At 38.7% G+C, this 20,773-nt stretch overlaps 1 protein-coding gene and 1 long non-coding RNA gene across 8 annotated transcripts in view; one reads left to right on the top strand and one right to left on the bottom strand.

The window, feature by feature from the left end:
* The window catches only part of KCNQ1 (potassium voltage-gated channel subfamily Q member 1), a 352,233-nt gene that overhangs the window by 122,771 nt on the left and 208,689 nt on the right, over window positions 1-20,773 (top strand). Inside the window, exon 12 of one of the 7 annotated variants that reach the window (XM_032640196.1) lies at window positions 5,020-5,494. The exons of the other annotated variants lie outside the window; for them this stretch is intronic. Within the exon in view, the coding sequence (XP_032496087.1) occupies window positions 5,020-5,117 (98 nt within the window). The 3' untranslated portion in view covers window positions 5,118-5,494. Of the gene's footprint in view, window positions 1-5,019; window positions 5,495-20,773 lie in introns of those variants that run through there. 7 annotated transcript variants of the gene reach the window in all.
* The window catches only part of LOC116757841, an 81,004-nt gene continuing 62,170 nt past the window's right edge, over window positions 1,940-20,773 (bottom strand). Inside the window, exons 2-3 of the long non-coding RNA XR_004351098.1 lie at window positions 3,124-3,256; window positions 1,940-2,133 (exon numbers count right to left, since the gene is read on the bottom strand). This is a non-coding gene — a long non-coding RNA (uncharacterized LOC116757841). The remainder of the gene's footprint in view (window positions 2,134-3,123; window positions 3,257-20,773) is intronic.

The raw sequence follows: 20,773 nt of genomic DNA, 5'->3' as shown, positions 1-20,773 counted from the left end.
CACCCGTCTGCCCCTAAACATTTTGCTGCTTATTTCTTGAAATATAAAGATGACCCCTTTTAAAGCTCTAGCACAGTTATCAAACTCTGCAATTAAACGTTGATGCAGTCCTTTACCCAGGCTAACATCGGTATCCCGGCTTCGCCAGTTGACATGACAATGTCCTTTGTGGCATTTTTTCCCTCCAAGGCAGGATTCATCCCGGGGTCGGTATTGCCTTTGGTTGTCGTGTCTCTTTGGCCTCCTTTAACGTGGAACATTTCCAGTTTCTGTCTTTTATGACATGGACCTTTTGGAAGGGTACAGCCCCGCTACTTTGGGTGGGGGGCAGGCACCTCTGATGTTTCCTCGTGGTCAGATTCAGGTTGCGCGTTCCCAGTGCACACACTTCCAACGTGATGTGGTGTCCTCCTGGGGGTGTCCCGTCCCCGAGGCACATGATGGCATCTGCCCCTGACTTTAGTCACCCGCTGGAAACATTGTCCAGTTGTTTTGCTAAACAGTTACACTCTTTTGCCTTGGAACCAATAAACAATCTGGGGGACATACTTTGAGGTTATGCAAATAATCTGGCTCCTTATCAAAAAAGGCCTCCAAGATTTAGAGGCTTTCGTGAACCAGACTTTGTTATGGTGGTTGCAAAATGCTCATTTGCCAACCCCACTGCCCCTTCCACAGAAGTACTGAAAGAAAAAAAAAAAAATACTGTCTCTCCAGAATGGTATTCCAAGAGAAAATATCTCAACATTCTCCTGTAAGAAGGAACCTCTCTTCTCTTCCACTTATTTATTTCTGTTGATGGATTGTCTATATGCATGGGCTTATGGTTTTTTTATTATAATTCTTTACTGTCCTTCATTATTTTGATATTCAAATTGTCCCAGATTTGGCCAGTGGAAGACCCTTCAGGCTGGCGTCTGTGTCCGTCTGACATGGGTTTTCTTGTTGTTCGTTTGCTTTTAGCAGTTCTTTATGTTCTGGTATAACAGGATTCGGGCTCTGCCCCAGCCCTAGAATCAGCCAGTTTTCCCAGGAACCTTGGTTCCTTTTAATGGAGAATGAAATCACTAGACACCGAAACCTGGGCACTGTGTATGCTCATTGCTGTTAGGTATCTTTTCTTCTAGGCCCTTTCTGTGCACAGAGTTAAGGAAATGTATGCATATACACGCACATGTAAATACGCATTGTCCTTACATACGTAGACATGGACACAGAGACATGCACACGCAGAAACATTTGCACACTTTAGAAATCTTGGGTCCATACCAGCGTCTCTAATTCTCCTCCGTCCGTACTGGCTTATTCCTTATTTGCAAGCCCCTTGTCCACAGCGAGATGCCTGGTTCCCAGCCACATCAACACACAGACTCATTGCTCAGCCTACAGCGCGTCTAAAATACTTTCTCAATTGCTTGGTCCTGATCACTACAAAATCAAACCTACTGAAAAGTGTCCACCCTGCTCAAGACTCAGGGCATATAGTCAAGTACTATAGTCTCAAACACCTTGGATTAGTGATTTCTCCTCTCCCTCCTCCTCTGTCTTTTCAATGTGGTTATGTTACTCACTTGAAAATTAGTTGGGTATACATTTCTCTTTTTTTTTAACTTGTTTTTAAAAACGCTTTATTAAGGAATAATTTCCATACCATAAAATTTACCCATTTTCAGTGTAATTTTAGTAATTTACTGACTTGTACCATCTATCTCTGCAGTCTAGGGTTAGAACGTCTCCCACCCCGCCGTAAGATCCGTCCTGCCCAGTTATAGTTCGTTACTCTTCCCGCTCCCAGCAGCCACTAATGTACTTTCTAGTGGCCTCCGTAGATTTGCCTGCTCTGGACAGTTCTTATATATGGCATCAGATAAAATGTAATCTTTTCTCTTCTGGCTTCTTCAAGCATATTTTTGGGGTTCATCCAAATCACAGCACATAAAAGTATTTCATTCCTTTTTATTGCTAAAAAGTATTCCCTTGTAATGGGTAGAATACATTCTGTTTGTCCATTCGCCAGTGGAGGGATGCTTGTGTTGTTTCCGCCTTTGGGGTCATTGAGAAATAATGTGGCCATGAACATTCACGTGCACGTCTTCGTGTGGACACGCGCTTTCATTTGTCATGGACAGATACCTAGAAGTAGAATTGCTGAGTCAAATGGTAACTCTATGTTTAAGTTTTTGAAGAATTGCCGAACTGTTTTCCAAATTGGATGTACCATTTCCCATTCCCTCCAGCAAGCTGTGAGAGTTCCTCTTCCTGCACCTCCCTACCAATATTTTGTATTGTCCATCTCCTTTACTATAGCCATCCTCTCAGGGGTGAACAGAAGTGTTCTCTCATTGTGGGTTTTGTTTTTATCTTGTGTGTGTGTGTGTGTGTGTGTGTGTGTGTGTGTGTGTGTGTTTGTGGTACGCGGGCCTCTCACTGTCGTGGCCTCTCCCGTTGCGGAGCACAGGCTCCGGACGCGCAGGCTCAGCGGCCATGGCTCACGGGCCCAGCCGCTCCGCGGCACGTGGGATCTTCCCGGACCAGGGCACGAACCCGCGTCCCCTGCATCGGCAGGCGGACTCTCAACCACTGCGCCACCAGGGAAGCCCCGTAAGTGGATTTTTGACTGCCCAGCGGGTCGACGTCCCTAACCCCTCCATAGTTCAAGGGTCACAACCAGCACATCGACAGTGAGACAGTCAAGATGCAGAACATTTCTATCTCCACAAGGATCCCTGGTGGTGGCCCCCTTATAGCCACACCCACTCCCCTCCCACTCCCATCCCTCTTTAATCCCTTGAAATCACTAATCTGTTCTCCGGTTCTACAATTTTGTCATTTCGAGGATGTTGTGTAAGTGGAATCGCACAGCCTGTGACATTTGGGATTGGCTCTTCTGCCTTAACATGCTTCTCTTAAGAGTCAAGTTGTTTCGTGTATCAATAGGTCAGTTATTTTTTACTGCTGAGTAGAATGCCATGGTGTTGATGGACCGCAGTTGTTTAACCGGCCGCCCGTTGAAGGGCATGTGGGTCATCTGCGGTTTGGGACCGTGACAGATTGTGATGGGCTGAATAATGGCCCCTGAAGAATCCGAGTTCTGGTTTCTAGAAGCTGTGACTGTCATCTTACCTGGCAAAGGAGGCTCTGCAGATGTGCTTAAGTTCAGCATCTTGAGATGGAGAGGTGATGATCCTGCCTTATCCAGGGGGGCCCAGTGTCGTCCCAAGTGTCCTTCCACACGAGGAGGCAGAGGGGGATGTGACTATAGAAGAGAAAGGTGATATGATGTTGGAAGCAGGGGAGAAGTTGCAGTGTGGTGTGAGGACAGGGTTATGAGCTGAGGGATGGTCTTGGCTCCCAGAAGAAAAGGCATGGTAACGGATGCTCCCCAAGGGGCTCCGCAAGGAATCAACCCTGCCAGGGATTTTTTTTTTTTTTTTTTTTTTCCCAGTACGCGGGCCTCTCACTGTCGTGGCCTCTCCCGTTGCGGGGCACAGGCTCCGGACGCGCAGGCTAAGCGGCCGTGGCTCGCGGGCCCAGCCGCTCCGCGCCATGTGGGATCTTCCCGGACCGGGGCACGAACCCGCGTCCCCTGCATCGGCAGGCGGACTCTCAACCACTGCGCCACCAGGGAAGCCCTGCCAGGGATTTTTTAGTCCTGTAAGATTAATGTCAGGCTTCTGGCCTCGAGAACTGTAAGAGTAAATTTGTGTTGCTTTAAGCCACTGTTTGTGGTAATATATTGCAGTGGCAATAGGAGACTGATACACAGGTAAAGCTGGTGTAAACACCCGTGTGCAGGTTCTTGTGTGGACATAAGTTTTCATTTCTCTGGGACAAAAGCCCAAGAGTGTATTTGCTGAGTTGTGTGGTAGTTGCATGTTTAGTTTTTTTGTTTGTTTGTTTTTTGAGAAACTGCAAAACTTTTCTCAAGTGGCCGTTCCCATTTTATGTTCCCTGCAGCAGTGGATGAGCAATGCAGTTTCTCTGCGTCCTTGTCAGCCTGGTGTTGACACGATTTTTCATTTGACCTATTCTCATAGGTCACTGTCTTGTGGTTTTAATTTGCATTTTCCCAATGGCTAGCGACACTGAAAATCCTTTCATGTGCTTATTTGACATTTGTACATATACTATTCAGTGAATTATTTGATCCTATCATTTGCCCATTTTCCAACTGGATTAGTTTTAAACATGGAGTCTTGAGAAGTCTTTATATATTCCAGATACTAGTCCTAAGTCAGATTTGTGGTTTGCAAATACTTTTGCCCAATTTGTAGCTTTCCTTTTCATCCTTTTAACAGATTCCTTTTAATTTTAATTTTGATGAAGTCCAGTTTATCCTTGTAATGGATTGCACCTTTGATGTTAGGTCTAAGAACTCTTTGCCTAACCCTAGACCCTGAATACTTTCTCCAACAGTGTTTTCGGCAACAGCTGTATTAATACATAATTCATGTACCATACAATTCATCCCTTTTAAAGTGTACAGTTCAATGGTTATAAATATATTTCCAGGGTTGTGCAACCATCACCGTAATCTGTTTTTGGACAGTTTCATCACCCCCAAAAGAAACCCAGTACCCTTCAAATATCACCTCCCCACCCCTCATTCCATCCCCTTAAGCCCTAGGCAACAACTCATCTACCTTCTGTCTCAATGGATTTGCCTATTCTGGGCATTTCATAAAAATGAAATCATATAGTATGTGGTCCTCTGTGCCTGGCTTCTTTCCCTTAGCATAATGTTTTCAATTCATCCATGCTATAGTATGGAAAAGTACTTCGTTTCTCTTGATAGCTGAATTATAGTCCATTGTATGGATATACCACATTTTATTTATCCATTCCTCAGTTAATAGGCATTTAGGTTGCTTCCACCTCTTGACTCTTGGGAATAATGCTGCTGTGAATGTCTGTGTACCTCTATTTGGGTGGACATACGATTTCATTTCTCTTGGGTACGTATGTGGGAGAGAAATGCTGAGTCAAATTAGTGCTATGTTTAATTTTTTTTTTTTTTAGAAACCAACAGTCTTCCAAAGCAAGTGTGCCTTTTTACAAACCAGCAATGCATGAACACTGCAGCTCCTCCATATCCTCGCTTTGTTATTATCTTTTAAAATTTACTATTATAGCCATCTTAGTATGTGTTAAATGGAATCTCATTGCGATTTTGACTAGCATTTGCCTGTGACTAACGTGACCATTTGTGTATCTCCTTTGGAAGAAAATGTCTATTCTTCACCCATTTTTAAAAATTGGGATCTTTGTTTTGAAATGTAAGAATTCTTCATATATTCTAGCCACAAGTCCATTATCAGATTTATGATTTGCAAATATTTTCTCCCATCTGTGGGTTGTCTTTTCACTTTCTTTATATCTTTTGAAGCACAAAAGCTTTTAATTTTGATAAAGTCCAATATACCTATTTTTTTCTTTCGTTGCCTCTGCTTTCGGTGTTATATCTTAGAAAGCGTTGCCAAACCAGGGTCATGAAGACTTACCTTTACGTTTTCTTCTAAGAGATTTATATAGCTTTATCTGTTATATTTAGGTCTTTGACACATTTTGAGTTAATTTTTGTATATGGTATGAGGGAGTGGTCCAACTTTATTTTTTTCATGGTGTTCCAGCACCGTTTGTTCAGAAGACTATTCTTTCTCCGCTGAATGATCTTGGCATCGTAGTCAAAAATCAGTTGACCGCAGGGCCTCCCTGGTGGCGCAGTGGTTGAGAGTCCGCCTGCCTTCCCGGTCCGGGAAGATCCCACATGCCGCGGAGTGGCTGGGCCCGTGAGCCATGGCCGCTGAGCCTGCGCGTCCGGAGCCTGTGCTCCGCAACGGGAGAGGCCGCAGCAGTGAGAGGCCCGCGTACCGTTAAAAAAAAAAAAAAAAAAAAATCAGTTGACCACAGATACAAAGCTCTATTTTTTTAAGCCCTCATACTGTACCATTCATCTGTGTCTTACTTTATGCCAATAACTACACTGTCTTGAACACTCTGTAGTAAGTTTTGAAATTGGGAAGTGTGAATCCACCAACTTCATTCTTTTTCAAGATTGTTTTGGCTATTCTGGGTCATTTGAATTTCCATATGAATTTTAGAATCCACTTGTCAGTTTCTATAAGGAAGCCAGCTGGGGTTCTGGTAAGGATGGTGTTCAAAGTGCAGATCACTTTGGGGAGTAGCCCCATCTTAACGGTATTGTCTTCTAATCCATGAACATGGAATGCCTTTTGTTTATTTAGATGCTTTCTTTCAATGAGGTTTTACGGTTTTCAGGGTATATATTTTGCACTTCTTAAATTTATTCCTGAATTTTTTTCTTTCTTTGTTGTGGTAAAATATTATGCATATAAAATAAAATGTACCACTTTAACCATTTTTAAGTGTACATGTCTGTGGCATTAAGTACATTCACATTGTTATGCTTTATTCTTTTTTGATGTCATGTTTTCTTAATTTCATTTTCGGATTTTTTTATTGAAAGTGTGTAGAAATACAGTCGATACTGATCTGGCAACCTTGCTAAACTCATTTATTAGTCACAGTCATTTTTTAGTGGATTCCTTGAGATTTTCTCTATATAAAATCATGTCATCTGTGAATAGAGAGAGTTGCACTTCTTTCTTTCCTAACTGGATGCCTTTTATTTCTTTTTTTGCCTAATTGTCATGGATGGAACCTCCAACACAATGCTGAGTAGAAGTGGTGAGAGCAGATATCTTTATCTTTGTCTTATTCTTGATCTTAAAAAGAAAGCATTTTGTCTTTCACCATTAAGTATGAAGTTAGCTATGGTTTTTAAACAAATGCCTTTTATGAGGCTGAGGAAGTTCCTTTCTATTTCTAGTATATTGAATGCTTTTTTTTTCCCATCATGTAAGTGTGTTGAATTTTATCAAATGCTTTTTTCTGTGTCTTTTCTTCCTTTGATAATCGTGTAGTCTTTGTCCTTTATTTTATTGATCTGGTGCATTCGATTTTCAGTTGTTAATCCAACCTTACGTTCCTGGAATAAATCCCGCTTGGTCATCGTGTATAATCCTTTTTATCTATTGCTGTCTTTTATTTGCTAGTATTCTGTGGAGCACCTTCCACCTATTTTCGTAAGAGTTATTGGTCTGTAGTTCTCTCCTCATGTTACATCTTTGTCTGGTTTTGGTAGCAGGGTAACACTGGTCTCAAGAATGTGTTGGGAAGTGATTCCTCCTCTTCTATGTTTGTTTTCGGTGGGGGAAGAGTTTGTAAAGAATTGGTATTAATTCTTTGAATTTTTGGTAGCGTAAACCAGTGAAGCCATCTGGGCCTGCCGGGCTTTTCTTTGTAGGGCTTTGATTACTCATTAAGTTTCTTTATTTGTTATAGGTCTATTCAAATTTCCTACTTATAATTAGTCGTTTTTTACTTTCTAGGAATATGTCCATTTTATCTGTGTAATTTATTGACACAAAATTGTTCAGAGCATTTAGTATAATCCTTACTATCTCTGGCTGGTTAGCTGTAAAGTTCTTTCACTCCTGATTATAGTCATTTGAGTCTTCTTCTGTCATCAGCCTAGCTAAAGGTTTGTCAGTCTTGTTCATCTTCTCAAATAACCAACTTTTGCTTTTGTTGACTTTATTATTTTTCTATCCTCTACTTCATGAACTGCCACTCTGATATCTAGTATTTCATTTCTTCTGCTTGTTTTAGGTTTAGTTTTTTCTTCTTTTTTTCTTCCAGCCTCCTAAAGTGGAAAGTTAAGTTATTGATTTGAGGTCTATTGTCTTTTTTAATGTGGGCATTTTCAGCCACAAAAGGCTCTTTGATCACTGCTTTAACCGTATCCCATAAATTCTGGTACGTTGTGCCTTCATTTTCATTCATCTCAAAGTATTTTCTAATTTTCCTTGTGAATCCTTACTTGATTCATGGTTATTTAAGAGTGCGTTGTTGGGCTTCCCTGGTGGCGCAGTGGTTGGGAGTCCGCCTGCCAACGCAGGGGACGCGGGTTCGTGCCCCGGTCCGGGAAGATCCCACATGCCGCGGAGCGGCTGGGCCCGTGAGCCATGGTCACTGGGCCTGCGCGTCCGGAGCCTGTGCTTTGCAACGGGAGAGGCCACAACAGTGAGAGGCCCGTGTACCGCAAAAAAAAAAAAAAAGTGTTGTTTAAATTCCACATATTTATGTGTTCCCCCAAGTTTCTTTCTGTTATTGATTTCTACTTTTATTCTGTTGTGCTCAGAAAACATACTCTTTATTACTTGTGCTCTTTAAAATTTATTGAGGTTTGTTTACTGGTGTAGGATAGGGTCCATCGTGGAGAACGTACCGTGTGCACTTGAGAAGACTGTATATTTCTGTGGCTGCTGTTTGTAGCGTTCTGTGGGGTCTAGGTGGTTTATAGTCTTGTGCGTGTCTTCTGTTTCCTTATTGATCTGCCTGTTTGATCTACACATTATTGACAACGGGGTATTGAAGTCTCCAAGTATTGTTGAATTGGCTCGTTCTCTGTTCAGGCCTGTGAATTTTTGCTTCACGTGTTTTGGTGCTATATTGTTAGGTGCATATAAGTTTATAATGTTTATATCCTCTGATGAATTGACCTTTTATCATTATAAAATGTCCCTCTTTAATACTAGTAACATTATTTTATTTAAAGTCTACTTTGTCTCATTTTAATACAGCACTGGAAGTGTCTTGTGGTTGCTGTGTGCATGATATATCTTTTTCCATCCTTTTCCTTTCAGTCTGTTTGTATGTTTGAGTCTAACGTATGCTTCCAGCATATAGTTGGATAGGACAGTCTGATAAGCTCTACCTTTTGATTGTTGAATCCATTCACATTTAATGTTATTAATATAGTAGGATTTGTTAGCAGTTTTACTTTCGGTTTTCTCTGTCTCATGTAGTTTTTGTTCCTCTGTTTCTCCTTTACTGCTTTCTCTTACATTTAATGAATATTTCTTAATATAAATTTTTAGTTTCTTTAGTTATTTTTGACTGAATTATTTCCTTAGTAGTTGTTCTTATAATGTACATCTTAACTTATCAGAATCTACTTCAGATTTATACAACTTAATCCCAGTTATATACAGATAAGTTATTCCTATATTGCTTTATTCTGTTTTACCCATTTCTGTGGCGTTATTGTTAAACATCTTACATCTATGTATGCTATAAACCCAGCGACACAGCGTAATAATGATTACTTTATGTAACTTTATGTCTTATAAAAAGAAAAGCAATTATATATTTATGGTGTTTGTCTGATCAACCTCAATTAACATATTTGACCCTATCCTTTTGTTACTTTGGATTCAAATTACCAACTGCTGACATTTCTTTAGCACAGTTCAGCATTGCAACAACCAACCTACTTTGAGTTGGTATTGATACCTTTTCTGTTCATCAAGGATTATCATTTTTGGGTATGCTTTCACCACATCACACCCTATGCATGTTCACTAAACAATATGTAGTTTTTTGCATTATTAAAAAAATAGGTAAGTTGTACTGTCCTGTAAATATCCTTTTAATACTTGCTGTTTTCACCTGCTATTGTGTTTTTATAATTTAATGAGGTTGATACATGTAGCTCTAGCTGATTTGATCTCAGTCCTCTGAATGTATGTCACTTTCTTTCATACATTATCTCGTTTAAGGGGTTTGGATTGTTTGAAATTTTTCTGTTACAAACACTGGATGTTCCATTGTGTTGCTTCTGTTCTACTGTGTTGTGCTGTCTCCGTTTCGATTGCTCTATAATAAAATACTCTAAAACTTAAAAAAGAAAAAGAAAGGCAACTATTTTACATTTCTGTATGGTTCAGGCCCAACGATACAACTAAATACCTGTTGTTTTATACAGTTGCTTTACAATTCAGTTAGAAGAAATAGGAATTTATATTGTATAATTACATAATTGCCTTTAGGGATGCTTTTTGTTTTCTTACATGTGTGAATTCAATTTGCTATCTGGTGTCACTGAAAACCTTTCTTCAGTAGTTCTTATAAAGTAGGTATGCTAACAAGAAATTCTCTATTTTTGTCTATCTGAGAATGCCTTTATTTTGCCTTCCTTTCAAGAGATAGTCTTTCTGGACGTAAGGTTGTTAGTTTTTTGTCTTTACACACTTTGATCATGTAGCCCCGCTGCTGTTGGGTTCCATTTCTTTTTCTGATGAAAAGTCATCTGTTAGTTTTGTTGGTTTCCCCTTTTTTCTCTTGCTCCTTTCAAGATTTTCTCCTTGTCTTCAGCTTTTAGCTGTGATGTCGTGTTCAAATAGTGACAGTTTTCTTTCTTCTTTTCCTGTACGTATGCCTTTCATTGACTTCTCCTGTGCTATTGAAGTGGCTGTTACTTCCAGTAGTACGTTGAATAGGAATGATGAGTGAAAATCATTGCCTTCTTCTCAACCTTAAGGGGAACTCATTCAGTCTTTCACCATTCAGTATGATGTTAGATAAAGTTCCTTTTGGTAGATGGTGTTTATCAAAATGAGAAGGTGCCCTTTTATTTCTGTTGTTTCTGAGTTTTTATCACGAAGAGACGGATTATGTCAGATGAATTGTGTGTATCAGTTGATATGATCAGGTAATCTTTATTATTTGCCTGTTAATTTGGTGCGTTACATTGAATGATTTTGAATACTGAACCAATTTTGCATTCCTAGAATAAATCCCACTGGCCATGGTGTATAATTCTTTTCATATATTGCTGAATTCTACTTGATAATATTTTATTTATTTTAAAATTTGGGGGGGGGGTTGCGAATGTTATTCTCATTCTTCTGTTGGTGACCTGCTTTCCCCACCCCTGGAAGCTTAGTTTTTTCCCCCCTTAATTTATGGTTAGCATTTTGAAATGTCACAACAATAAGCCCAGAAGTGGGGTGTTTTACCCCTCATCTGTTTTGCTAGACACCTGGTGAGTGAGCCCTTTTAATCTGAAGACTCTCACATCCCTCTACTCTGAGAAATCAGTGTTTTATTTATTAATTTCCTCCCTTTTAATGTTTTTCTCTGCACTCTCTTTCTAGAATTCCTATTCGTTGGATGTATCTCCTGGTTGATTGTCTTTGTCTTTATATGTTAGTTGCAAATTTAAATTTTTGTTTTTCTTTTTACTTTTCGACCTCCCCTGCACTCATTTCTCCCACCTCCCCACCCCTCCTCTGAAAACCACCAATATGTTCTCTGTACCTGTGGATTTCGCTTTTGTTGTTTCATTTTGTGTCTGATTTCATGTGTGAGAAAGCTCATACAAAAGGTATTTGTCTTTCTCTCTCTGACTTATTTCACTTAGTATAATGTCCTTCATCCATGTTGTTGAAAATGACAAGATTTCATTGCTTTTTATAGATGAATAATATAGATGAATTCATATAGATGAATTCCATTGTACATGTATACTACAACTTCTTTATCCATTGATTCATCAACGGATATAAGTTGTTTTCTTGGCTATCGTAAATAATGCTGCAGTAAACATGGGGTGCGCATGTCTTTTTGAGTTAGTGTTTTCATTTTCTTTGGATCAATACCCAGAAGTGGAATTCCTGGATCATATGGTAGTTCTATTTTTAATTTTTTGAGGAAGCGCTATACTGTTTTCCATACTTGTTGCACCAATTTATAACCCCACCAACAGTGCACAAAAGTTCCCTTTTCTCCACATCCTCACCAACACTTGCTGTTGCTTCTCTTTTTGACAATAGCCGTACTGACAGGTACGAGGCGAAGTCTTATTGTGGTTTTGGTTTGCATATCCCTGATGATTAATGACGTTGAGCATCTTTCCGTGTACTTGTTGGCCATCCTTTAGTCTCCTTTGGGAAAATGTCTATTCAGATCTTCTGCCCATTTTTTGTTTGTTTGTTTGTTTTTGGCTGTGCCGTGCAGCCTGTGGGATCTTAGATGCCTGACCAGGGATTGAACCCAGGCCCTTGGCGGTGAAAGTGCAGAGTCCTAGCCACTGGACCTCCAGGGAATTCCCTTGCCCATTTTTAATAGGATTGGTTTTTGTTGCTGTTGAGTTGTATGAATTCTTTATATGTTTTGGATATTAGCCCCTTATCAGATATATAATTGGCAAATATTTCATAGTGGGTGAATTGTAGTTTGTGCTTTTTGAGGAATTGGTCTATTTCATCTAAGCTGGCAGAACTTGTGTACGTAGAATTGTTTGACATATTCCCTTATTATCCTTTTGATGTCTGCAGTGTTTGGGAGTAAGAAGTTTTGTATGGTTTTCTTAGTAAGTGCCGTAGGTATTGAGTATAAATATGTAATTTATCATAACTTACTGATATCAGTGCTTTACTTCTTTGAGTGAAGTATTGAAACCTTACTTCCATTTAGTTTCTTTTATCCTCACCATTTAAAAAATACAATTGTCTTTAAGTATTTCCTTCTCATCCATTAAGCACCACGCTAGATTGTAAACTTTCCTTTGCTGTTCTTTAAGGGTAGCCTTGCTAGCAACAAATTCTCTGTTTCCCTTCTTCTGAAATGTCTATTTCCCCTTCATTCCTGAAGTGTATTTTGCTGATTATAGGATTTACAGTTGACAGTTCTTTTTGAGTTAGTGTTTTCATTTTCTTTCTTTCATTTTATTTGAAAACTTTTATGCCGCTTCTGCTGGTCTCCATGTTTTCTGATGAGAAATCCACTGCTGTTCAAATCACTGTTCCCTCTAAAAATTGTGCCATTTCTCTTCTTTCCAAAAAATTTTTTTGTCTTTAGTTTTCATATATTTATAATGTGTCTTGGTATAGATTTTGGGGGTATATTTGGGTTTTGTATTCACTTAGCATCTTGAACCTGTAAGATTATCGTTCACTAAATTTGGGAGTTTTCAGCCATTATTTCTTTGAATACAGTTTTTATTTCACTCACTCCTCTCCTTTGGGATTCCAGCGATACAAATGTTGGGTCTTTCCCTGTGGTCAAACAGGTCACTGAGACTGTTCACTTTTTATTTTCAGTCTATTTTCTGTTGTTCAGCTGGAGTGAATTCTATTGACTAGCCTTAAGTTTAAGATTCTATTGTCTACAATTGAATTCATCCAGTGAGCTTCTTCTCAGTTACTGTATTTTTCACTTCTATAATTTCCATTTTTAAATGGAAATGGCTGATTCTTTGTTGAGATTTTCCTCTTTTTCATTTGTGTAAAGAAGCTTTGTAATTGCTTATTAAAGCGTTTTTAGGATGACTTCTTAATGTCCTTTTCAGATAATCCCAGCACTTTATTTACTTTGGTTTCGGCATCTCTTGATTATCTGTTTTCATTTATATTGTGACCGTCCTGATTCTTTCATGACAAGTGATTTTCAGTTGTACCCTGGAAATTGTAGAGATTATAAGACTCTGGACCCAATTTAATATGGGGCTCTGGTTTTTTGTTGTGGTGATTGTGGCTTTTTTTTTTTTTTTTTTTTTTTGGTTATTTGTTTCTTTCTTGTCCTTTTTTTAGCAGACAGTTCTCCTGTTGAGGTGTAGCAAGAGGGCTGGGTGAGCATGCAGGTACAGCTTCCCCCTGTGCTCCCCAGCAATCCCACTCCAGAAAATCTAGGGCAGTGCCTTACACTACTTCACTGTAGACAGGTGAGTGGAAGTTCAGCTTCCCTCTTGTCCCACGGACATCTTCCCAGTGAAAGTGGGGGCACCAACTCACACTGTCTTGTTGCTTCTGAGTTGGGTATGAGATCACCTCCCCAGTGGACCACGCTGCCAGGTAGAGTACTCAGCTTCTCATTGGGTCCCTGACACCAGAACAGACGAGGTCGTTAAGCAGGGTTCCACATAGCCCGTGTCCCACCGCCTCGTTCAATAATAGTAGTTATGTAATAGTTCAGTGCTCCACTCTTCATAATTGACAGAACAAGATAGAAAGTCCAAGGATATAAAAATCTTGATATAAAAAACTTGAACTATACTCTTATTTTACTGTTGAATTGTCTATTATTGTTGAATTGTCTGTTTCTTTCGTCAGTTCCGTCATTTTTCGTTTCATGTATGTTAGGACTGTTGTTAGTTGCATATATACTTTTTATTTCTTTATGATTTTTAGTTTTATCTTATAATTTTAATTTCTTCCTGATGAGTTGACCCTTTTATCATTATAAATTCCTCATTGTCTCCAGGAATATAGTTTATTTTAAAATCTGTTCTGTGTGATATTTAGTATAGCCACTCCAGCGTTCTTGTGTTTAGTGTTTACACGTCATCTTTTTTCATCCTTTTTCTTTGAATCTGTCTGTGTCTTTGAATATATAATTTATATATTGTAGGCAGCATACACTTGGTTCTCGTTCTAGGCAGTCTGGCAATCTCTGCTTCTTTAGTGAGTGTTTAATTCACTTATAGTTATTAACATAATTATTGACACGGTAGGATTTACATCTGCCATTTGCTATGAATTTTGTACGTCTCACGTCTCTTCTCATGTTGTTCTTTTCTTCCTCCTTTACTGCGTTCTGTTGTTTTAATAGATACGTTTTAGTGTGCCATTCTTTGTTAGTTTCTTTTTCCTATTTATAAAGTTATTTTCCTATTAGTGTAGTCTGGGGATTACAGTAAGCATCTCAATTGAAAACAGCATGCGTCAGGTGAATGCGAAATTCCCTCTTCAAATAATATTTGTCCTCCCTTTCGTCTCCTTGCAGGGACTTTAATGATGCATACGTCGTCACTCTTAATGGTATCCGGCAAGCCTCAGCGGCTTTGTTCAGTTTTCTTCATCCGTTTATGTTCTTCAGAATGAATCATCTTTATGGCTGTATCTTCAAGTTCACTGATTCATTCTTTCTTCTGCCAGTTCAGATCTGCTGTTTAGCCCCCCCCCTAGTTTTTCATCTAAGTTGTGCTTTCAACTCCAGAATTTCTACTTGGTTTATTTTATAATCCATATCTCTTTATGGATATTCTCCATTGATGAGTCTCTGTCATCATACTTTCCCTTCGTTCATTTACCGTTGTTTCTTTAGTTCTTCGAACAGATTTACAAAAGCGGCTTTGCAGTCTTGGCCTAAGAAGGCCCTCTCAGGGATCCTTGCTATTGACTGCTCTTTATTTCTGTTTAAGGGTTACACTCCTTGCTTCTTTGCGTGTCTCAAAAATTTTGGTTAAAAATCGATCCTTTTATATAATATAGGAATTCTGTGTTCCCATCCTTCCCCTAGCCAGGGGTGATTGTTGTTGCTATGTTTTTTGTTTGTTGACTTGTTGATTCCTTGCCTGCACTGTTTGTGTCGTCTGTGTGTCATGCAGCATATGGCCACTGATGTCTCTGCTCAGCTTTTGTTTTTGTTTTTGAATTCTTATTTTTGTTTTTAAGCCTGGCTTCCTTGGTGTCACCCCTGGATCTGTGGTGAGGCTGATAGGTCAGTTTTGTTGAAACACCTTGAGCCAATGAGGCTTCTACCGTTTGCTGAGGTGATCTTTATATGAGTTGAGATATTCATTCAAATTCAAGTAGTTTACAGGTCTTCCTGGCTTCTACTTTCTGCTTGCACAGGGTTTCACAGTCAGCCAAGGATACATGATAACAAGGGTTCTCTCTGGTCTCTCTTGAGAGGACATGCAGTCTTCCAGATTTCAGGGATCCCTTCAAAATTTTTTTCTGGTCTGTGGCTTGCCCCATCCAATACTGCAGGCTTCAGTAGCTGTGATGTTGGCCTTGCCCAATTATTTTCCACGGAGATCACTACTGTTTGACAGTAATGCAGGGGTTTTTCCGTGGAGCTCCAAATCCAGTTATCCCTCTTTGTTGGCACTGAGACTGAAAGTTCCTAAGGCTACTGAGCTTGGGTGGGGAGATGGGAGCGGCCCCAAGTTATACTGCCATAGACCCTGCTCTTCCTACCAAGGTTTAGTCGTTTTTTTCTTGAATAAACACCTTTCAATTGTTATATGCCTTTGGTTAACTTCTGGAGTTCTGAAATGACTGTTTTTTCTAAAAACTTTGTCCAATTTTGTCATTGCTCTCTAGGGAGAAGTTTTGTCAAGGTCCTCATTCCACCATTCCAGAGGCATCCCACATCTTGCTGATTTAATTTTGTTTTCTGTCTATGTAGAACATTAACTTACTTCCAAAGTCAAACCTATACAAAAAGGTCTACTGAGAGAAATGTCCTTTCTTCCCATACCCCTCCCATCCTAATTCTCCCCACCTCTTGTTGGTAACCGATTTCAGTGTTCTCTGGTTACCGGTAGTGTGTGATTGTGTGTGCATATCAAACATATGTCCTAGTTTTCTCATTTCCTCTTCTTTATTACAAAAAAAATGTGGTCTTCTGTATATGCCCCTTTGTACTCTGCTTTTGTCGCCTAGCAGTATCTCCTAGAAATCACTCAATCTCGATTCATATGGAGCTTTCTCTTCCTTTCTTACAGTTGCATGGTATTCCTTGGTGCGTCTTTTCAACCATTCTCTTATACTCGTATGCGTAGGTCCTCTCTGGATAGCAGCCATGCTCATCATTCTGTGGTCAGCACTCCGGGTAGCCTCTAATATTTTGTAATTGCAAGTAATGCTGCGCTGAAGAATCTTCTGTGTTATTTTTTGCGTATTATTGGAGGCGTATCCTTAAGGTAATTTCCCAGAAGTGGGATTGTCAGGTTGAAATATAAATACACGTGTAGTTTTGTTAAATATTGCCAAATTCCCCTCTATAAGGCCGGCGCCATTTCGATTTCACACCAGCAGTGTGAGACTGTTCCCACACAGTCTCACTAGAGGAGTATGTTATCAAGATTTTGAATTTTTGTGGGATCTGATAGATAAAAAATGGTATCTCAGTTTAGATTTAGCTTGCATTTACTTTTTATGAGTGAAATTGCAACCTTTTTTTTTTTTTTGGCGGTACGCGGGCCTCTCACTGTCATGGCCTCTCCTGTTGCGGAGCACAGGCTCCGGACGCGCAGGCTCAGCGGCCATGGCTCACGGGCCCAGCCACTCTACGGCATGTGGGATCTTCCCGGACCGGGGCACGAACCTGCGTCCTCTGAGTCGGCAGGCAGACTCTCAACCACTGCGCCACCAGGGAAGCCCATGAAATTACAGCCTTTTCATAAGTTTAAGGGCCATTTTTATATACCATTTCCTGAAATATCTGTTTATATCTTTTGCTTATTTTTCTATAGTCGTCTTGGTTCTTTACTCCCTACGTTTTAAAAAATTTTGTGTATATCATGGCCATTAGCCTTCTGTTGCAAAGATTTCCTTCCATTTTTGTCATTGTCTTTTGATTAAGATTTTTTTCTATGCTAAAGGTTTAGTAAATCTGTAGTCAAATTTATTTATCTTCTCTTATTACATCTAGATTTTTAGTCACAGTTGGGAAACCTTTTTCCTATGCTTAGTTTGTAGAGGAATTCACTCCTCTTTTCTCCTAGTATTTGTGTAGTTTTATCAAGGAAGTGTCCATCCATTTGTATTTTCACAAGAGTTTAGTTAGGAATGGATGATGAATTCCTGGAGGTAATCATGTTTCTTCTCAAACCTATTAATATGGGGAAATACTTAGGATTTCTGCATCAGCATTCATAAATAATATTGGTCTTTTTATGTTCTGTTTTTATCAGGTTTATATATCAGTGTTACATTTGCTTATAAAGTATATTTGGAAGGTTTCCTTCATTTTCTGTGCTCTGGAACAATGTATGCAAAATTTGGACTGTTTGTTCTCTGAAAGATTTTGGTAGAATTCTCCTGTGAAATCTAATGGATATCACACTTTCTTTTAGGGTAGTTCCTTGATAAAATTTTCTGTTTATTTTTTGGAAATTAGGTGTTTAAGCTTTCTATTTCTACTGAGATCGATTTTAGATAAATTGTGTTTTGCAAGGAAATTACCCATTTCACCTGGGTTTTACAAATATTTTGCATGTAATTGTACCAAGTAGTCTGCTACGATATTTATGAATTTCCTCCACAACAATAGTTACTTCCTCTTGTTACTTCTGCATATTTGTGCTTTCTCTCTTTTCTCCTTAATTAAAGTAAATAGTAGTTTGTCTATTTTTTTAACCAGGATTTTTATTTTATTAATTTGGTTTTACTATCTTACTAGTTTCTGCCTCATTAATTTCTGCTTTTGTCTTTGCTATCTTCTTCTTTGTGCTTTCTTTTGATTTACTGTAGGTTTGGGGTTTTTTTTAGCTTTTTGAATGGGTAATTTGTGTATTTTTCTTGATCTGTGTATTCAGACTTATAAATGTGTGCTCAAGAAGGAATATTCTCTATCGCCGTGGTCTCCTGTTCCATATATATATATATACACAAAAGAGCTGACTTGTGAATTATGTTCTTCAGATCCCTTATATCCTGGCTTTGTTTATCCATCCACTTGGTCTGTCATATGAAGTAGAATGTGGCTCTTGCCTTATGAATGTATTTATATTTTCCCTGCATCTCTAGTAGTTTCTGTTTGATACGGGTGGTATTTATTGCATAGTTATTCATAATTGTTGTAACTTCATTATGAAATGTGGCTTTTAGCATTATAAAGGATCCTTATTTGTCCCATTTAAGCTTTTATAACATTAATTATACTTTTTCAGCATGCCAGAATCATAACCCGTTTTCTTGGTGTTTACATTTATCTGGTGAATCTTATCCATTCCTGCATTTTTCAGCATTTTGATCACTGAATTTTAGATGTCTGATTTTTAAAAATTGCATGGAGTTGATTTTACTTTATGAGCCAACTTGAATATATTTTTCTTTGGAAAAGCATGTTTTTAACTCACATTTATTAATATGACTGATACATTTGATCTCAGTTCCTTTTATATTATCACATGTTGCAATTATTGCCCATATTATGACATACTGATTTTGTTGCTCTGTGTGTCTGCCTTGCTTTTTCATAAATTATTTTGGTATTGAAGGATGTTTGTACTTTTTTTTTTTTTTAACTAATGGTTTCCTTTGTATTACTAATCTTGGTTTGATCCCCCCTTTTCTTTCTTTATCCTATTTGGTATGCCACATGGATTCCTATCTATTAGATGTATAAGTCAGTTTTATACACTCCATCTAATACATACTTACTATGTATACACTGTTTCATTGTCTCTTCCTTTTCCTCCCAGATTTGTATCCTTTCTATTTATTTGTATTCTTTCTATTTTTTGCAGGGACATATGATGTTCGTGTATTATTATTCAGCCATGACTCTCTCCAGGTCTTCGTCTAGTTCTGTAACTAAATGTATAGAATGTTTACCATCAGTTCTTTTGCCAGAGTTTTTCCAGTCTCCTCGTGGTTGGATGAAGCCTACCCTCTAAGCCTTGCTTAGCAAGGGCTCCTGTGGACAGTATTTTGTGCATATGTAAAACTGTTTTTCTATCACCTTGATACATGAAGTCCAGCTTGACTGGATATAAAACCCTTGGCTTCTGGTCCTTCCTTAAGTTTCTTGAAAATTCTGCTCCATTTGTATATTGTTTTTGTTAAGTCTCTTGCCTTTGTTATGTTGTCTTTTGCTTGGAGGCCCTAAGGATTTCTTCTCTATTTTTAAAGTCTAGTAGTTTTACCAGGAAGTGTCTCAGAGTTGATGGTTCCAGGTCAGTTTCCTTGGTACCCACGTGGGTCCTTTCAATGTGTCAGATTTTATTGTATTTATAGAATTTTTAACATACGCCTTTAAATAGTATTTCTATTGTTTTTCTTTTCTTCTTCAGAGACTTGAGTTATATGCACATTGGACCCCCTTTGCCTATCTTCCACTTCAACCCTGGTCACTCTGATGCTATTTCTGTCTTTCTTTCATTTTAATTATCTTAGCTGTTTTCATGCTTTTCATCTATTTCTATCTTTAGTTCAGTCATTTCTTATTTTTATTTTTATCCATTTCTGTTTTTAAGTGATCTTATTACTGATTCAGGTATGTTTTCATGTCCCAGATGTTGAAAATATTTATCTTGGTTGGGAATGTTATTTACAGTCTTCTTCAACTTTATGGTTAGATTTTGGAGACTTTTATAAGCAGAAAAGTTTTTATTCTCATCTTCTGGTACGTTTTTTCTCACAGTAGTATTATATGAATGTAGTCTGCTTACTTATATTCCCATGTACTTTGTGGTCAGAGTTCCTGGTTCAAAAATGCCGTCTTCTTTCAGGCTTGTCCTCTTTTAGGCAGTTGCATTTCCAGATACTGCTGTCCTGGGGTATGTGTGTGAGGTAACTTCCATGTCTTGCTTTTCTTTAATTCCTGCAGGGGTCTCCTTCACTTCCCGCTCTTATCTCCTTCTTTACCTTCCTGGTCATGCCACTTCTCTGTTTACCTGAGCCTCCCCAAGACGTGATTCTCTGAGATTGCCACTTCTAACCAGTCACTTCAAAGCCCTTCCTTGTTCCTGTTGCTATGAACTGCCTATTTCTGTCCTGCATTCTCCATTTTGACACCTAATGCTGGACTTTGTTTTCCTGGGGTTAACTGTGTCTGTGCTTCTTTGAAGTCTTCTGTGGCCCCTATTTTTTTTTTTAATGAGGTGAAATCTACATAACATGATCATTTTAAAGTCAAACAGTTCAGTGGCATTTAGCACGTAATCCAAGGTCGTAAAGATTTACCTCTGTTTTCTTCTAAGAAATGTGTGGTTTTAGCTCTTATATTTAGGTGGCTGATCCATTTTGAGATAATTTTTATACGGTATGGGGTATGTGTCCAACTTCGTTCTTTTTCCTGTGTCCAGCTGTCCAGTTGTCCCAGCACCATTTGTTGAAGAGCCCGTTCTTTTACCATCAAATGGAGTTGGTACCCTTTATTGAATATCAGTTGA

Source organism: Phocoena sinus, chromosome 8, assembly GCF_008692025.1.
Source record: "Phocoena sinus isolate mPhoSin1 chromosome 8, mPhoSin1.pri, whole genome shotgun sequence".
NCBI classification, from domain to species: Eukaryota; Metazoa; Chordata; class Mammalia; order Artiodactyla; family Phocoenidae; genus Phocoena; species Phocoena sinus.
Note: the sequence above shows the minus strand (reverse complement) of the source record. Positions and strands in the feature narration are given on the sequence as shown.